Here is a 19,724-nt window from a genome sequence, read left to right on the forward strand (position 1 = left end):
TGTGACAAAATATAGTATTGGATTACAACCTAAAGTATAAAATAAATATTTGAGTCCATAGTGATAAAAATAAATGATTGAACAAATGGGGGAAGAGATTATCTCTCATGCAAAAAAAAAAATCCAAACAATATATGAGGATGCTGCATTTCCAAGGAGAGGGAGCATAACTACTCACTGTTTAATTTGTGGGCTACACATTGTAACTTACTTGCAGAGAGATAACTTGGAAATGGAGAAGAAAGAGAATCCTGACAAATAATAATACCTCAGCCAGGTGATGAAACTCAGTATCAACAGTGATAAACCGTGTTGATAGTATGTACCCTTGATGTATTTTGACATAAATAGTATTTTACCTCATTGATCTTCTTCCCCAATCACATAACTCTGGTCTAATCATGGGGGAAATAATCAGACTAATCTCAGTTGAGGGATATTTTACAAAAACCTGACTAGCATTCTTTTTTTTTAACAACTTTTTTATTTATTTGAGAAAGATTGAGAGGAAGAGAGAGACAGAGTGAGGGATGAGGGGCAAAGAGAGAGAATCTTCAAGCAGACTCCCCACAAAGCAGGGAGCCCAACGCGGGGCTCAATTCCAAGATCCATGAGATCATGACCTGAACCAAAACCAAAAGTTGAATGCTGAACCAGCTAAGCCACCCAGGTGCACCTAAAACCTGACTGGTACTTCTAAAAACTGAAGTAATCAAAACTAAGAAAAGCCTGAGTAACTGTCACAGTCAAGAGAACCTAAGAGACCTAAGTAGATATAACTAGTAAATGTAATTTGGTATCCTGGATGGGATCCCACTAGAGAAGAAGAACATTAGGTACAATTAAAGGAATCTGAATAGCATGAACTTTAATAAAATATGAACTTAAGTTAATATTGTTTTATTAATTATAACAAATGACCATACTAGTATAAAATGTTACTGACGGGGAAATTATGTATATGTTTATATGAAAGCCCTCTGTACTATATTTGCATTTTCTATAATCTACAGTGTTATAAACTTTTTTAAAAAGCATATAGAAAATTAATTAGCTAGAAATTATCATAGACCTAGGAGAGTGAAACAGAATATGCTCTATGAAATATCAGCAATTTTAATATACTGTTGAAATTATGAAAGAAAATATCTGACAAAAGAATACAGTGTTGACATTGCAGATTGCAGTATCACTCTCTAAAATTCAGGAGTTCCTTAAGTTTCCACACAAGGCTCTGCCCCTCCAACCAAAAACCTGAGCTTTTGAGGTAAGTTAAGTTTGGGGGTCTTGAGAGGGCAAAGATTGTTAGAAAGCCCAATTTACTAGTTTGGATGCAAAACTAAACCAAGAAATACTACACAGCTTTTACTGAATAATAATGATGTTCTGAAAGCCATTTGTTTTATTGGTATGTTTTGTTCTTTTTTGGCAATAAATCTAGGAAGGAAGATGATGTCACATTTATCAACTCCCCTATAACTCCAAAAGTGAATCTAGGAGACATTTCCATGACAATTCCCATCAGTATGAACTTCCACAAAATACCCTTGCCTGGGAATACTGAGTGTTAGTTAAGTGGTTCACATTATTATCAACAAACCATTACAAATTTCTTACTATATATCAGGAAATGTTTTAAATGTTATACAAGTATTAGCTTTTAAATGTTCACAACAATGTTTTGCACTAGGTATTATCCTGCTTATTATGGAGGAGGAAATGGAGACACAATTTCTTTCCCAAACTCATATGTCCATTAAGTAGGGAAGACAGGATTCAAACCCACATAGTCTGTCTCAATGTCCATCCACTTAACCAATTTTCAGTATCACATTTCTTTCCTTAGATCTCTTTTTACCAGTAAATTAAACTCTTTCTTATTTTACTATTAATAAGAACCAGGAAGCAGAAAGCATTTCTGTTCAAAACAACTGGTCTTTGTTTTATTATATTATCTCTCCCATTAAAGTTCTAATGAATACTCTACTCCATGAAATTACAAATACTAGCTGGGCATCATTTTTTTCCTGATAGTATTTAAGGTTGAATTGTGGTTAGCATGGGGGTGAGAGGGAGAGTTAGGTGAGTTTTGGAAAAACTGACCAGATACCAGCAAGGTAAACAACATGGTAATGAAAAAAAAACAACAACACAAAGAGCCAGAATGACTTGCCAATCCCTTACATAAAATCACTCCAGATTTTCTGTGACCTGGCCTTACATGTGGGGTCCATGAGAGGAAATCTAGAACTAGAGGGATCTTGAAGAGAAAGAATGGGAGGTAAGCCCTCCTCATAGATGTTCCTGCCTAGAGATAAGCCAATTTTTCCAAGCTTGGGAAACAGTATTCAGAATCAGGATTCTTTCTTTTTCTTTCTTTCTTTCTTTCTTTCTTTCTTTCTTTCTTTCTTTCTTTCTTTCTTTCTTTCTTTCTTTCTTTCTTTCTTTCTTTCTTTCTTTCTTTTTCTTTCTCTTTCTTTCTTTCTTTCTTTCTTTTTCTTTCTTTCTTGCTTTCTTTCTTCTTTCTTTCTTTCTCTTTCTTTCTTTTTCTTTCTTTCTTGCTTTCTTTCTTCTTTCTTTCTTTTTCTTTCTTTCTTGCTTTCTTTCTTCTTTCTTTCTTTCTTTCTTTTTCTTTCTTTCTTGCTTTCTTTCTTTCTTTCTTTTTCTTTCTTCTTCTAATCACCAGTGATGCTATGCTTCGTATTTTTTTCTTTTTTTTTAATAACATATAACGTATTATTGGGGCACTTGGGTGGCTCAGTTAAGTGACTCAGTTAAGCGACTGCCTTCGGCACAGATCATGATCCCAGGATCCTGGGATCGAGCCTCGCATCGGGCTCCTTGCTCAGCGGGGAGCCTGCTTCTCTCTCTCCCTCTATCTGCTACTCCACCTGCTTATGCTCTCAGTCTCTGTCAAATAAATAAATAAATAAAAATTCTAAAAACTATATATATAATGTATTATTTGTTTCAGAGGTACAGGTCTGTGATTCAGCAGTCTTATATAATACCCACTGCTCATTACATCACATGTCCCCCTTCATGTCCATCACCTAGTTACCCCAATCCCTCCAGCCGCCTCCCCTCCAGTAACCCTCAGTTTGTTTCCTATGATCAAGAGCCTCTTATGGTTTTTCTCCCTCTCTGGTTTTGCCTTGTTTTATTTTTTTCCTCTCTTCCCTTATGATCCTCTGTTTTCTTAAATTCCATATCAGTGAGATCATATGGTAACTGTCTTTCTCTGATTGACTTATTTTGTTTAGCATAATACCCTCTAGTTCCATCCATGTTGTTGCAAATGACAAGATTTCAATTTTTCGATGGCTGTGTAATATCCCAGTGTGTGTGTGTGTTTATATATAAACATATATATATATGTTTTGTTGTGTATATTGTGTGTGTGTGTATGTGTGTGTGTGTGTCTTCTTTATCCATTCATTTGTCAATGGACATCAGACTCTTTCCATACTTTGTCTGTTGTGGACATTGCTGCTATAAACATTGAGATGCAGGTGCCCCTTTGGATCACTACATTTGTATCTTTAGGGTAAATACTGAGTAGTGCAATTGTTGGGTTGTAGGGTAGCTCTATTTTCAACTATCTGAGGAAACTCCATACTGTTTTCCAGAGTGGCTGCACCAGCTTGCATTCCCACCAACAGTGTAAGTGGGTTCCCCTTTCTCTGCATCCTCAACAATATCCATCAGTTTCCTGACTTGTTCATTTTAGCCATTCTGAGTGGTGTGAGGTGGTGTCTCATTGAGGTTTTGATTTGTATTTCCTTAATGCTGAGTGATGTTGAGCATTTTTTCATGTGTCTGTTGGCCATTTGGATGTCTTCTTTGGAGAAAAGTCTGTTCATGTCTTCTGCCCATTTCTTGATTGGATTATTTGTTCTTTGGGTATTGAGTTTGATTAAGTTCTTTATAGATTTTGGATACTAGCCCTTTATCTGATATGTAATTTGCAAATATCTTCTCCAATTCTGTCAGTTATCTTTTGGTTTTGTTGACTGTTTCCTTTGCTGTGCAAAAGCTTTTTATCTTGATGAAGTCCCAATAGTTCATTTTTGCCTTTCTTTCCCTTGCCTTTGGAGAGGCATCTAACAAGAAATCTGCTCTAATCTTTATTATTTCTCTTCTTCTGTTGGGTTTAGGCTTTATTTGCTGTTCTTTCTCCAGCTCCTTTAGGTGTAGGGTTAGGTTGTATATATGAGTCCTTTCTTGTTTCTTGATAAGGATTTGTATTGCTATATACTTCACTGTCTTTACTGCATCCCAAAGATTTTGAACAGTTGTGCTTTCATTTTCATTGGTTTCCATGAATTTTTTTTTATTTATTTCCTGGTTGATCCATTCATTCTTTAGTAGGATGTACTTTAGCCTCCATGTATTTCAGTTCTTTCCAAATTTCTTCTTCTGATTGATTTTCAGTTTCAAAGCACTGTAGTCTGAAAATATGCAGGGAATGAGCCCAATCTTTTGGTACCAGTTAAGACTTGATTTGTGACCCAGCATGTGATCTATTCTGGAGAATGTTCCATGTGCACTAGAGAAGAATGTGTATTCTGTTGCTTTGGGGTGGAATATTCTGAATATATCTGTGAAGTCCATCTGGTCCACTGTGTCCTGCAAAGCCCTTGTTTCCTTGTTGATCTTCTGCTTAGATGATCTGTACATTGCAGTGAGTGGGGTGTTAAAGTCCCCCACTATTATTTTATTATCAATGTATTTCTTTAATTTTGTTATTAATTGGCTTATATAATTGGCTGTTCCCATGTTAAGAGCACAAATATTTACAATTTTAGATCTTGTTGGACAGACTCTTTAATTCTAATATAGTGTCCTTCCTCATCTCTTATTGCAGTCTTTGGTTTAAAATCTAATTTGTCTGATATAAGGATTGCCACTCCAGCTTTCTTTTGATAGCCTTTCACATGATCAATCGTTTTCCACCCCTTAACTTCCAATCTGGAGGTGTCTTTGGGTCTAAAATGAGTCTCCTGCAATTGGCATATCTATGGGTCTTGCTTTTTTATCCAATCTGATACCCCGTGTCTTTTGATTGGTACGTTTAGCCCATTTACATTTAGAGTAACTATCAAAAGATATCAATTTAGTGCCATTGTATTACCTCTAAAGTGACTATTACTGTATATTGTCTCTGTTCCTTTCTGGTCTATTTTACTTTTGGGCTCTCTCTCTGCTTAGAGGATCCCTTTTAATATTTTTTGTAGGGCTGATTTGGTGATCACAAATTCTTTTAGTTTCTGTTTGTCCTGGAAGCTTTTTATCACTCCTTCTATTTTGAATGATATCCTAGCTGGACAGAGTATTCTTAGCTGCATATTTTTTTCATTTAGCATCCTGAATATATCGTGCCAGTCCTTTCTGGTCCTCCAGGTCTCTGTGGATAGGTCTGCTGTCAATCTAATGTTTCTACCCTTGGAGGTTACAGACTTCTTGTCCCGAGCTGCTTTCAGGATTTTCTGTGTCTCTCTGAGATTTGCAAGTTTCACTATTATATGTCAGGGTGTTGATTTATTTTTATTGATTTTGAGGGGGGTTCTCTGTGCCTCCTGGACTTGGATGCCTATTTCTTTCCCCAGATTAGGGAAGTTCTCCACTCTAATTTACTCCAGTATACCTTATGCCCCTCTCTCTCTCTTTCCTCTTCTTCTGGGATCCCAATTATTCTAATATTGTTTTGCTTTATGGTCTCACTTTTCCCTCAAATTCTCCCCTCAAGATCCTGTAGTTGTTTATCTCTATTTTTCTCAGCTTCTTTATTCTCCGTCATTTTGTCTTCTGTATCACTAATTCTCTCTTCTGCCTATTTATCCTAGCAGTTAGAGCCTCCATTTTTTATTGCATCTCATGAATAGCCTTTTGTTTTTGACTTGGTTAGATTTTAGTTCTTCTATTTCTCCAGAAAGGGATTCTCTGTGTCTTCTGTGCTTTTTTCAAGCCTAGCTAGTATCTTTATAATCATTTTCTAAATTCTAGTTCCGACATCTTACATATATCCATACTGATTAGGTTTCTGGCAGTCAGTACTGCCTCTTGTTGTCTTTTTTGAGGTGTTTTTCTGTCTTGTCATTCTTGCAGAAAGTAATCAATTTTCTATTTGTAGAATTGCAGCAATTCTTTTCTTAGGTCTTTGGTTGAGTTCACAGGTGTTCAGAATGTTTTGATAGCTATCTAGCTGAATTCCTGGGACCAGGTAAAACTAAAGTCTCCTACTCCTCCACCATCTTGGAAAGTCCCTGTAAATATATTTTAAAACATTGAATTGTATACTTTATTTTTTAAATAAGATTTTATTTATTTATTTATTTATTTATTTATTTATTTATTTATTTAAGAGAGAGAGAGTGCACACATGCCCATGAGTGGGGGGAGGAGCAGAGGAGGAAAGAGTCTCAAGCAGACTCCTCACTGAGCACAGAGCCCAAGGTGGGGCTCGATCCTCACAACCCTGAGATCATGACCTGAGCAGAAACCAAGAGTCAGACACTTAACTGACTGTACCAGCCAGGCACCCTGAATTATATACTTTAAATAGATAAATTGTATGGTAGGTGAATTATATCTCAGAAAGCTGTTAACATTTAAAAAAAAAAAACGTACTTAGCAAACTAGTCCCCTAAAATATATATTGAAATAAAGGAATGGAGACAGACATAACATGCTAACACTAATCAAAAGAAAGCTAGAAAAGCTATATTAATTTCAGAAAAGACAAACTAAAATGAGAAAAACTATCAAGGATAAAGGACATTATATTTTCATAAAGTGATTTCCAAAAGACATAACAAAATTTAATATCTATGCACCTAACAACAGAGCATCAAAATACCTGGGGTAAAACTGATAGAATGACAAGGAGAAATAGAAAAATCCACTCTGGTACTTGGAGGCTTTAACAGCTCTTCCTCAGTAACTGACAGATCAAAAGCCATCTTAAAATCTAAATTTTCTTCAGAAATTGAGGAACTTCCCAACATATAATGAACAATGAATGACTGTTGACTTGATGACTCTTAGTTTCAGAAGCATTTACTGGTAATTGTTAAAAGAAAAATCATAGTTCTGCTAAGAACGGACTAACCTGGGTTTAGTGACCATATTGTCTAGTATTTCAACATAAAAGACAAAACAAAACCATGTCTTTATTCTCTATACTGAAAATACAGGTTTTACTGTTATTGAGGTTTATATCTACTATCTTTAAATTAAAATATTATTAGCAAAATTTAAATTCAAAATTCTACATTAACATGAAATACTCTTATAAATACAAAAAAGAAGGGGAGGAAATGCATGTTTTAGATTCTTTTTCACTTAAACTTTCTGTTGCTTGAATTTCCGGAGGATTCTGTCACGAATCTGCTTGGTCTTGACACTGTAGACAATGGGGTTCATGACGGGTGGGACCAGCAAGTAGACATTGGCCATAAGCACATGGACAATTGGGGAAGCATTCTGCCCATAACGACGGATCATAGAGAGCCCAATCATTGGTGTATAAAAAGTGAGTACAGCACAGATGTGGGAAATGCAGGTGTTGAGGGCTTTCACCCTCTCTGTCTTGGAAGCTATACTCAACACTGTGCCAAGGATGAGGCTGTAGGAAAGGAGGAGAAGCACTGAATCAAGTCCCATGGAGCAAATGACCACCATGAGGCCATAGATGCTGCTGACCCGACGACTAGATACAGTTGTCTTTATGAGGTCCTGGTGTAGGCAGAATGGGTAGGAGAGAATATTGACAGGATGATACTGAAGCCTCTTTAGAAGGAAGGAAGCTGGAAAGACCAGAGCCAAGGCCCTTCCAGCAATTGCCAAACCAATCCCAATGATTACACCATTGGTTAGAATGGCCACATAGCGCAGGGGCTCTCGGATTGCTACAAAGCGGTCAAAGGCCATGGCCAACAGCACAGCTGACTCAATAATTGAGAAAACATGAATGAAGTACATCTGGACCAGACAAGCATTAAAGGAGATCTCCTGGACATGGAACCAGAAGACGCTGAACATGGTAGGCAAGGTTGTAGTGGATAGGCCCAGGTCAGTAAATGCCAGCATTGATAGAAAGTAGTACATTGGTTGGTGGAGGGAAGGCTCAGTTCTGATGATAAATAGGATGGTAATGTTTCCTGAAATTGAGGTGGCATAAATCAGAAAGATGGGGATGGAAATCAAACTATATCTGCTTTCAAGGCCTGAGAGGCCTGTCAGGAGGAAGCGAGGATACAAGGCAGAGCTATTGCAGACAGACATCGTGGTGATGGAGGCATTAGACCTCAGTCTAAGTGGGAGGACAAGAACCTGGAACAATTTAGGTACAGTCAATATTGCAAGAAGCAGCAATGCTCTGATGCATACTTCTCTGTATAGACCCTTTCCCATCACTCCTTTTCTCATTATATATAATTATCACCTGTACTTATTATTTTCCCAATTAATCTATTTCATCATTGTACATTTATTGAGAATACATTTTATAAAAGGAAAACTGATAGAGCTAAAATGTAGAGAAACATATAAAAACTGACTTCAAACACTTACAACCTAGTAAATGGAGAGATCTAAAGTTAAAGTAGTAGTTTAATACAAGTCCCTACAAAACATAGAAAGAGGAAACTAAGCTGACACAGAGATGTCAGGGCGGATTTATTGAAGGTGATTCTTGAATTAGGTCTCGAATGACAAGTATGAGGTAGAGGGGGAAAAAGGGCTGTGCTGGCCATTCTGTGCTGATTAACAATCAGGAAAATGCAGAAAGATATTAGCATTACATGTGTAAATAAATGCAGTTGAGCAAAATGATAGGATACGGTGGCTCTTCAGATGGTTATCGGAGTGAAGATTGAATAGAAATGGACCAGAATTTCTGAAGGAACTTGTGTATAAATATAAAGAGCTTAGACTTAATCTTAGAAGACACAACATAGTTATTTTAGTAAAAAGTAAACAATATGACCAGATTTATATTATATTGCCATCAAACTAGAATAAACGTTGGAGGACGAGCAAGATGGCAGAAGAGTAGGAGACTTAAATTTCGTCTGGTCCCAGGAATTCAGCTAGATAGGGATCAAACCATTCTGAACACCTACGAACTCAACAGGAGATCAAAGAAAAGAATAGCAGCAACTCTGAACAGAAAAGCAACCACTTTCTGGAAGGTAGGACGTGCGGACAAGTAAATCTGAGGTGATATTCGGGAAGATAGATGACGGGGGACGGGGCCTCCGTCGGTCATTACCCGCAAGTGATAAAGCAGTGGAGCACAAAAATGGAACTTTTAAGAAGTTGGCTCTGCTGAGGGATATTGCTGCAGTGGCTAAGCCGGGGGGGGGGGGTAGAACCCTCGCTGGGACAGTGTGGTCTTGGGACCCTCATGATCACAGAAAGATTGCGGGTGCCTGAGTGTGGCAGAGCTCCCAGGTATCAGAGCGGGGAAGCCGGCTGCAGAGATGGAGCCAAGGAGTGGGCTCTCAGCTCAGGGTTGCCATAAACCGTGATCCGTGGCACAGATGGGCCACTGCTCTCCCAGCAGAGACCCAACAAGCAGCAGATCTGGGGGGACTCCCCTTCCTCCCCCAGGAGGAGCAGCTCAGGAGCACACCATAGGGATCTGCAGGGTTTGGAGACTCCAAACGGGGTTATGTGCCAGAGATAGAAACATTCGGTCACAGGCTGGGTGAGTGCAGCCAGCGACCAGGGTGGCAGGAGTAATTGACTGCTTTTCTCTGGGGCCCTGCGTTCTTGGCTCCTCCAGGGCAGAGACTGGGGGGCTGCCATTTTAACTCTCGTCTTCCAAAGCTATACAGAAAGCTTTCAGGGAACAAAAGCTACAGGGAGCAAACGCAAGCAGATTATGTAGCCTGGCCCCTGATGAGGACAGTGCAATTCCAACTCTGGCAAAGACATTTGAGAACCACTGCAACAGGCCCCTCTCCCAGAAGATCAGCAAGAACAGCCAGCCAAGACCAAGGTTACTGATCAATGAGAACGGCAGAAATCCAGCACTAGGGTAATACAGCAAATAGAATTCATGGCTTTTTCCCCCCTGATTCTTTAGTCCTTCAAAGTTAATTTTTTTTATTTTCTTTTTTTTTTGAACTTTTCTTTTTCTCTTTTTCCAACCAACATCTTATAAATCCCTTTTTAAAAAATCTTTTTTATTTTTCATTTTTAGAGTCATATTCTCTCCCTTCACAGGAGTTAACCTTATTTTTGGTATATATATAAGTTGTTCTCTTTTTAAAATTTTGGGATACAGTTTCTCCTAACAGACCAAAATATACCCTAAATCTCTAGTGTATGGCTTTGTTCTAGTCTCCTGCCTGATCACATTCTCCCCCGTTTTTTTTTAATTTCTCTTCTTTCTTTTTTGAACCCACACCTTATCAATTCCTCTTATAAAATCTTTTATAATTCTCATCTCTACAGTCATATTCCATCCCTTCATCATATTTACCCTTATTTTTGTACATATATAAGTTTTCCTTTCTTTACAATTTTAGGAGGCAGTTTCTTTTAACACACCAAAATATGCCCAAAATTTAGTGTGTGGCACTGATCTATTTACCAGCCTGATCATAATTGATCATATTCTTTTTTTTTATCTTTTTCTTTTTTCTTTCCTTCCCTTTCTTTTCCTCCAGTTTCAGGTCTCTTCTGGTTTGTTTAGTGTATATTTTTCTGGGGTTGTTTTTACCTGTTAGCATTTTGTTCTCTCATTCATCTGTTCTCCTCTGGACAAAATGACAAGATGGAAAAAATCACCTCAAAAAAAAAGAACAAGAGGCAGTACCGACTGTCAGGGACCTAACCAATACAGACATTAGTAAGATGTTGGAAGTAGAGTTCAGAATGACAATGAGACGAACCATGAGAGACGATGGACTCTGAAAAACAAACTGAGGGTTCTAGAGGGGAGAAGGGTAGGGGGATGGGTTAGCCTGGTGATGGGTATTAAAGAGGGCACATTCTGCATGGAGCACTGGGTGTTATGCACAAACAATGAATCATGGAACACTACATCAAAAACTAATGATGTAATATACGGTGATTAACATAACAATAAAAAATTTTAAAAAAAGATACTAGTTGGTCTTGAAGAAAATATTAGAGAAACCCTTTCTGGAGAAATTAAAGAACTAAAATCTAACCAAGAAGAAGTCAAACTCTCACTCTTTGCAGATGATATGATACTTTATGTGGAAATCCCAAAAGACTCCACCCCAAAACTGCTAGACTCATGCAGGAATTCAGTAAAGTGGCAGGATATAAAATCAATGCACAGAAATCAGTGGCATTCCTATACACCAACAACAAGACAGAAGAAAGAGAAATTAAAAGTCGATCCCATTTACAATTGCACCCAAAACCATAAGATACCTAGGAATAAATCAAACCAAAGAGGCAAAGAATCTGTACTCAGAACATGAAAGAAATTGAGGAAGACATAAAGAAATGGAAAAATGTTCCACACTCATGGATTGGAAGAACAAATATTGTGAAGATGTCAATGCTACCGAGAGCAATCTACACATTTAATGCAATCCCTATCAAAATACCATCCACTTCTTTCAAAGGAATGGAACAAATAATCCTAAAATTTGTATGGAACCAGAAAAGACCCCGAATAGCCAGAGGAATGTTGAAAAAGAAAAGCAAAGCTGGTGGCATCACAATCCCGGACTTCCAGCTCTATGCCAAAGCTGTCATCATCAAGATAGTATGGTACTGGTACAAAAACAGACACATAGATTAATGGAACAGAATAAAGAGCCCAGAAATGGACCCTCAACTCTATGGTCAACTAATCTTCGACAAAGCAAGAAAGAACGTCCAATGGAAAAGAGTCTCTTCAACAAATGGTGTTGGGAAAATTGGACAGCCACATGCAGAAGAATGAAACTGGACCATTTCCTTACACCACATACAAAAATAGACTCAAAATGGATGAAAGACCTCAATGTGAGACAGGAGTCCATCAAAATCCTAGAGAAGAATACATGCAGCAATGTCCTCAACCTCAGCTGCAGCAACTTCTTCCTAAAAACATCGCCAAAGGCAAGGGAAGCAATGGCAAAAATGAACTATTGGGACTTCATCAAGATAAAAAGCTCTTGCACAGCAAAGGAAACAGTCAACAAAACCAAAAGACAACTGACAGAATGGGAGAAGATATTTGCAAATGACATATCAGATAAAGGGCTAGTATCCAAAATCTATAAAGAACTTACCAAACTCAACACCCAAAGAACAAATAATCCAGTCAAGATATGGGCAGTTGACATGAACAGACATTTTTCCAAAGAAAACATCTAAATGGCCAACAGACACATGAAAAAGTGCTCAACATCACTCAGGCTCAGGGAAATCCAAATCAAAACCTCAATGAGATATCACCTCACACCAGTCAAAATGGCTAAAATTAACAAGTCAGGAAATGACAGACGTTGGTGGGGATGCAGAGAAAGGGGAACCCTCCTACACTGTTGGTGGGAATGCAAGCTGGTGCAGCCACTCTGGAAAACAGTATGGAGGTTCCTCAAATAGTTGAAAATAGAGCCACCATATGACCCAGCAATTGCACTACTGGGTATTTATCCCAAAGATACAAATGTAGGGATCCGAAGGGGTACATGCACAGCAATGTCCACAATAGCCAAACTGTGGAAATAATCAAGATGTCCATCGACAGATGAATGGATAAAGAAGTGGTGTGTATATATATATATATATATATATATATATATATATATATATATATAATGGAATATTTATGCAGCCATCAAAAGGAATAAAATCTTGCCTTTTGCAAGGACGTGGATGGACCTGGAGGGTATTAATAGCTGAACGAAATAAGTCAGTCAGAGAAAGACATGTATCATATGATCTCACTGATATGAGGAATTCTTAATCTCAGGAAACAAACTGAGGGTTGCTGGAGTGGTGGGGGGTGGGAGGGATGGGGTGGCTGGGTGATAGACATTTGGGAGGGTATGTGCTGTGGTGAGCCTTTGAATTGTGTAAGACTGTTGAATCACAGACCTGTACCTCTGAAACAAATAATGCATTATATGTTAAAAAAAAAAAAAAGAAGAAGATAGTAGGAAGGGAAAAATGAAGGGGGGGAAATCAGAGGGGGAGACAAACCATGAGAGACTATGGACGCTGAGAAACAAACTGAGGGTTCTAGAGGGGAGGGGTTGGGGGGATGGGTTAGCCTGGTGATGGGTATTAAAGAGGGCACATATTGAATGGAGCACTGGGTGTTATACGCAAACAATGAATCATGGAACACTCCATCTAAAACTAATGATGTAATGTATTGTGATTAACATAACATAATAAAATCTAAAAAAGAAACTGGAATCAATGTTAAGAATGGATTAAAGATTGGCAAAAGAGAAGGCAGAGAATTCCTTTAGAAGGCTATCATAGTAACTTTGAAAAAAATGCATGAAAGTAAAATGTGGGATGATAAAGGATAAATAGATACATTACCTCAAATCTTTCAATATTTTCGGAGACTTCACTCTGCCCAGGTACGCCAAGTCTTCCCTCTTCAATTACTTTCTCCTACTACTTCATATTAATGACTCCTCTGACTTAAGATATTCATAATCCAGCTTCCATAAATGGGTCTATTGGATGTAGACACAGTACACTGCTCTCAGTGGCAATTCCTCTAGAGTCAGAGGAAGTCTGATGACAACTGTCATTCACTATCTCTATCACTTTGGACAGATTATTAAAGCTCACTGAGCATAAAAAACTGGGAACCATATTACCTTACTTAAGAGATTACTTAAGAAAATTCATCTACATTTCTTGGCAGAGAGTCTGAGATGTTTGGGCTTAAGTGAAGAAAAAGGCTTAAGACCTTAAAGATACTTTGGGCTTACATGAAGCAAAATGTTAACGGAGATGCTGAAGTACCCACAGTCTTAAGCGTATCAGCAAAATACAACAGTGATCAAAAGGCAGGTGTGACCTGGAGTATCTGAGTTACCGCTTATAAAGATATTATCCCTCAGGGCTTCTCTTGAGAGTTATTTTGCCAAATTTCTTTATTAGCTCATAATACTGCCAAAGGTGTATGACATATGTGAGAATGAGATAGAGGAGGTACTCAAATCACCATGAACATTATCATTATCATCATAATTTTTAATGGTATAATTTTTAGTTAGTATCAGATAGCAATGTTTCAGAGAACAGAGATTTCAGTACATGGATTCCCATCATGTGCACTATCTATATCTGGGGATGAGTTTACAATGGCATCCCAACTCAGAGCTCTTTTGAGCAGCCTTTGAAGATGATACTCTGGCTCACTTTGGGGGAATGACACTCTGCACCTCTGACTTATCTTAAAACTGTGAATTCACATTAGCAATAACAAGTCTTACCTCTTGACTTACCCTTCTACTTCTTGGATTCTTCAAATATATTAGGTACTTATAATCTCTTGCCCATCTTTCTCACTTCAGAAACCGTCCTTTAGGCATACCTGAGTTCTCAAGTGTGGACAGCCATTCACCCTGCTACAGATTTTCTGGGCTCCATTCTCCCAGGTGAAAAGATTTGTTGCAGGTAGAGAAAGCCACTGAATATGGACTTAAGAGAAGACTAAAAAACACAATAGCAGACAGCTCTTCAAGGAAGCATAGATGTCCTGAATGAGGCATCTGTTTCTCCTTCAGCAACTCCAGAGCCATGATGACATGTTTGCTTTCAGCATCTCTGACTCTATCTAGCTAGGTGCTTTCTCTAAACTACACTTCTTGGCTTCAAATATTCTAAACTGCATTCCCCCTTCTTGATTAGCCATCCCCTCAGGACCATTTTTTTTTTCTTAATGTAAACTTCAGAGAGGATGCCACTGGAGATTTTACTCCTGCTCAGAGGAAGGAGATGATTATGCCAAATTCCCAAAATGGGAGTCCAGATTTGGCAGCAATGGAGCAGTGTCCCTGGGATTGTCTGTTGGAGAAAAACAGTGGATTTAGTTAGAATAATGTACTAGAAAAAGTCTGTGCTCTGAATAACCACAGACAGCAGTTAGTTACAAGCTGTTGAATGTTGGGAAAATTACAGTAGTTCCCCCTTACCTGTGGTTTCACTTTCTGTGGTTTCAGTTACCCAAGACCAACTGTGGTCTGGAAGCAGATGATCCCCCTTCTGATATATCATCAGAAGGTCAGTCGTGGCACAGGGTTCAGTGCAGTGGGAAATAGAAATCAGCTTTTTTCCTCACTGCACTCTCTTTGGTGCCTTAATCAAGCTTTCACTAAAATAACCTTCTGCTAATACCTAAAGTGTGGCATCAAAAGTAAACAAGATAAAAATGAAAACAGACAAATAGAGCAGAGAATAATTGACATTTGAGACATTCAAAAGTTCTAATATATGGTGAAGATACGTAAGAGAAGAAAACAATACAGAACCAATATTTGAGAGACAATGGCCCAGAAATTTCCATCTGAAACTATTGTTCTACAGATTATCAGGAATTTATATCTTTCTTGAAAACCTTATTTGAAAGTTTTATGGAGAGAAAATCCCAGGCCCAGATAGCATTTTTTAATGAATAACTTAAAACATAGAAAGAAGAATACATAGAATACATAAGAAAATTCATCTACATTTCTTGGCAGAGAGTCTGAGATGTACAATGAAATACATATGTAGGGTTTCTGAAACCCTACATATGTATTTCTAGAGAATATAAAAAGAGGGATCACTTACTGATTTTTATGAGGTAAGTGTAACCTATATTCCATAACCAGAAAATGACATCACAGAAAATAAATACCAAAGAGCAAAATACCCTGTAAAATTGATTATGAAATTCAAAACAAAATATTAACAGATCTAATCCAGTATTGCATGTACAAGGACACGCACACACTATGATCCTGTTGGATTTTTATGATAATACATAATCAGTATTAAGTTTAATCAAATATTTTTTCTTCATCAGTCTGGAATAACAAATGATTTCTTCCTTTTTGTGTGTTTAATCCTAGCATCAAAGTTATTTTAAATGCAAAAATCACACAACATAATTAACCACATGTAATATAGTGAATATAATATATATGTAATATGGTGAATATGGTATATATAGAAAATACAGTGAATATAGTATTTATGAAATATAGTGAATAAAAGGGATAAATCACTTGATAATGTAGATTGATGAAGAAAATATATTTGACCAAATTTAATACTGATAATGCTTATTAAAACATACTAATCTAAAAAAAGAGAACTTTCTTGATCTAATTTTAAAAACAACAATAAACTTGATGTCCAGTTTATTCTGGTTCTTCATGTGAGAAGTTCAGAGTCACCACTCTGTCCTAACAACGAGGAAAAAACTGAACAGACTGAAAATCAATATCTCTTCTTGGGTCCATGAGAGAGGAGAGAACACAGGGCAAAATACCCCCACCAAGAATGGAGAGTCAGGGAACATAGGGAATCACAGCTTACAGAGTAGAGGCTCACAAGAAAAGTGGCTTCAGAAACCACCACTACAGTAGGAAAACCTGAACCAAATTAACAGGTGACTGGAAGCTCAGTGTGGACAAGCTTTTAATTGACAGTTAAAAACCACAGGGGTACCCAAAAATGGCAGGGAGTGGAGAGAAAATATTGTGATATTTGCCTCCAGGAGCTTTTCAAAGCTCCCACAGAAACATCAAAGAAAAAATTTCTCATGATCCAAGCAGGGAGGGGAAAAGGAACCATTCTGAAATATGCCATGGCACTCTATTTGTTTTAACAAGGCCTTAGGAGAAACTAGTTAACCAGAGCCTAATCTGCTAGAGTATTAGCATCTAACTGACCTTAGGAAAGCAAAATACCCAACTCCAGCCCCCTCTAGCTGTCCATGTGGAAGAAGGAAATACCCAATTCCAGTCCATGCTAGCTATCCTATTTCATCTAAGGGGGGAGAATTAAAACAAAATGAAATGAAACAAAACTGAGAAACACCTGTGAAGTTCAAATTCCAGGGACATAGGCTCAGTGAAAGACTGAAACTTAAACATAGGACTATAGGATGTTTCCCCCACACACAAATCTTACTGTACATTAATAAAGCCCTATTTAGAGTAGTTCCTTTTACTTAGTACATCATGTCCAGCTTTTGGGGGAAAGGGGAGCATTCTAAAAGGCTGAAAATACAATTTGAAGAAACAGAGCAAGCATCAGAACTAGGTATGACAGGGATGGTGGAATTATCAGACCAGGAATTTAAAACCCCTATGATTAACATGCTAAAGGCTCTAATGGATAAAGCAGAAAGCATACAAGAACAGATGAAATTTCCAATTCTCAACCTAACCAAGTGAGAACCTCCACAACCCTTTTCTGTCTATGCTTATATACAATGCTTAGGAGTATAGGAATAAGAATTATTTCCTTTCTCCCAGGTTCATACACTGAGTTTGGCTTTTTCTTAAGACTTCGAATCAAAAATCATGGCTATCTCCTCTTATTCCATCTTCCTGCACAAGGATATCTCTGTGAGAATTTTATTTCTTCTTTCATCTTTGGCAGTTTTTCTGGGAATCTCTCATCCCAGGGTTTCTAAGAAAGCCGACTTTTAGGTAAAATTTAGTCTGCAATATGTTTCAGATAGAGAGTCCTTGGGATAAGCATTCTAAGATGAAAAGGGATAGAAGTAGGATTGCCAGAAGGAGAAATTGAGCTGTGAGTCAGGTCCAGTGCCAGCTTTGGTCCATACCACAGAAGGTTCTGGGGCTAAAATTGTCCAAGTGAATTGTTTTGCATTGGGCCAAAAGGGTCAGGCCTTTACACTTTGTATCTCAGTGGTTGGATAGGTCATGACCTTGGGCGGGGCTCATATCTGCAGCTGGGGCAGTCCTTGAAGGAGCTAAAACCCAAAGGCTCTCTACTGACAGCACTTCCAGCCCCTGAGGCTACAAATCTTTTATTGGAGTGGGATCTGGGCAGTGTGCATGTTCATGTCCATGACATGTACATGTCATTTCAGAGTCATTTCTCTTTTGAGGTAATGTGAGATAGTTTGGGCAAGTCTCAAGTTTCTCCTGGAGATGGGGGTATTTTACTAACACATGCTCCATGCTCCTTCTACAGTCTTTTTCTTCATGCTATCTCCCCTTCCTGGAATACCTTGCCCAGTGGGGTGCTGGTAAATGCTTAACAACCAATTCTCTAGGAAAATTTTGAAAACTCTGGTATGTAGTGTTTGCCTACTTCTGTTGTGTAAATATTCCCATCATGACCAATTTCAAACTACCAATGTTTTATAGAACATGGATTTGGAACAAGATATTGCACAAGTGGCTTTCATAAGCCAAAGAAGTTAGCTTCAGCACACCACTTTCTTTCACACTTAGTCTAGCTGGCAAGAGCAAATTTGACCCACAAGGCACAGCCAAAATGTCAATTACTCCAATCCCAATCTTTAATAACAATATTGTGCTATTTATTTATTTCAATGATAGCATCTGTTAACTTTAATAATCCTTTTATAAATGTGTCTACACTATTAAACATTAATTTTTTAACATTAAGACCATGCATTCTTTATTTTATATATCCGCAGTATTGAAAGCAGTAAATGCCACAAGAGGTATTTCATTTTTCTCAGTATGTTTTACTCGAATGAGCAAATAGGCAATATCATTTACACTGAGAACTATTTTATGAGTACTCATGATGGTTTGGGGGAGGCCAGCCCCAGAGTGATATGTTAGTGTAGCAGTCATGACCCCATGCTCAAAAAGTTTTCAGTACAGCTGGGAAGAAAATGAATATATATTAAATAGTAAAATATCACTAATGAAAGTATATGTGTAAATTATCTTAGTGAAGAAGAAAAGTAACAGGTTATTGACAATAAAGAAACCGAGAAATACAATGATATTGAAGATCTACACAGATATGTAGAATAAGAGGAGAACATTTTTATTAAAAGATAAGGATGGTTATTTTGCACAACTCCCAATACACTCACTGATGAAGATATGAAATTCTGTGCTGTTGAACAGGGAATCTACACATTTGCCTAGACGTTTAGACAGTCAGGCTTTCTAGAGCAACTCCCATGTGTCTGCCTCAGTATTTGCTGATAAACTGAAGAAGCTGATAGACCTACAGTGGCCAAGGAAGAAAAAGCACATCATTGCACGATGATGAGGTGAAAACTTAGTTTATAGCCAAGAGCCACAGTAGCAGTTCAAAATCTTGTCAAAAACTCAAGTTCCAAACTTGCCTCAAGAAATCAGAAGTCTTTTCATTAAAAACTATGACATTTTGGCATGAGAGACAAAATATGGGCAAATGAGAGACAGAGATTGATTTCTGGATCATAAAAGTGAGAAATTATGTAAACAGTTGTATTTTATGAAGAAAGTTATTATTGTCATTCATATTAATAATTTAATGATATCAACAAATTTATAGTTTTCAAAAGCAATCTATTTTACACACATTGTCCCTTATAAGTCTCAATTATTTGGGGGATAGAAAAGAACATACTTAGCAAAATTTGGTTATGAAAAATCTGAATTTCATAAGGGTTGATGATTAACTGAGATCACATATCTAGGAATTGAAAGAATTATAAATTTAACCAGATGACCAAGACCCAAGTACTTTATTTCTCATCTACTCAGATAGCTGCCCCAAGATTT

General features: G+C 37.6%; 1 protein-coding gene across 1 annotated transcript; it reads right to left on the reverse strand.

Moving 5' to 3' along the window:
- Window positions 1-7,344: 7,344 nt before the first annotated feature.
- On the reverse strand, window positions 7,345-8,286 carry LOC114218576 (olfactory receptor 51G2-like). The gene has a single exon (XM_028115741.2). It carries the CDS (start codon window positions 8,284-8,286, stop codon window positions 7,345-7,347), a length of 942 nt encoding a protein of 313 aa, XP_027971542.2.
- Window positions 8,287-19,724: the final 11,438 nt, after the last annotated feature.

This window comes from Eumetopias jubatus, unplaced genomic scaffold (assembly GCF_037043125.1).
Source record: "Eumetopias jubatus isolate StellerSeaLion01/CBP00866 unplaced genomic scaffold, mEumJub1_p1.0 scaffold_13, whole genome shotgun sequence".
NCBI classification, from domain to species: Eukaryota; Metazoa; Chordata; class Mammalia; order Carnivora; family Otariidae; genus Eumetopias; species Eumetopias jubatus.

What these genes read in the sequence shown, in the direction of transcription:
- LOC114218576 (XM_028115741.2), bottom strand. Translation starts at nt 8,286, where the DNA reads ATGTCTGTCTGCAATAGCTCTGCCTTGTATCCTCGCTTCCTCCTGACA.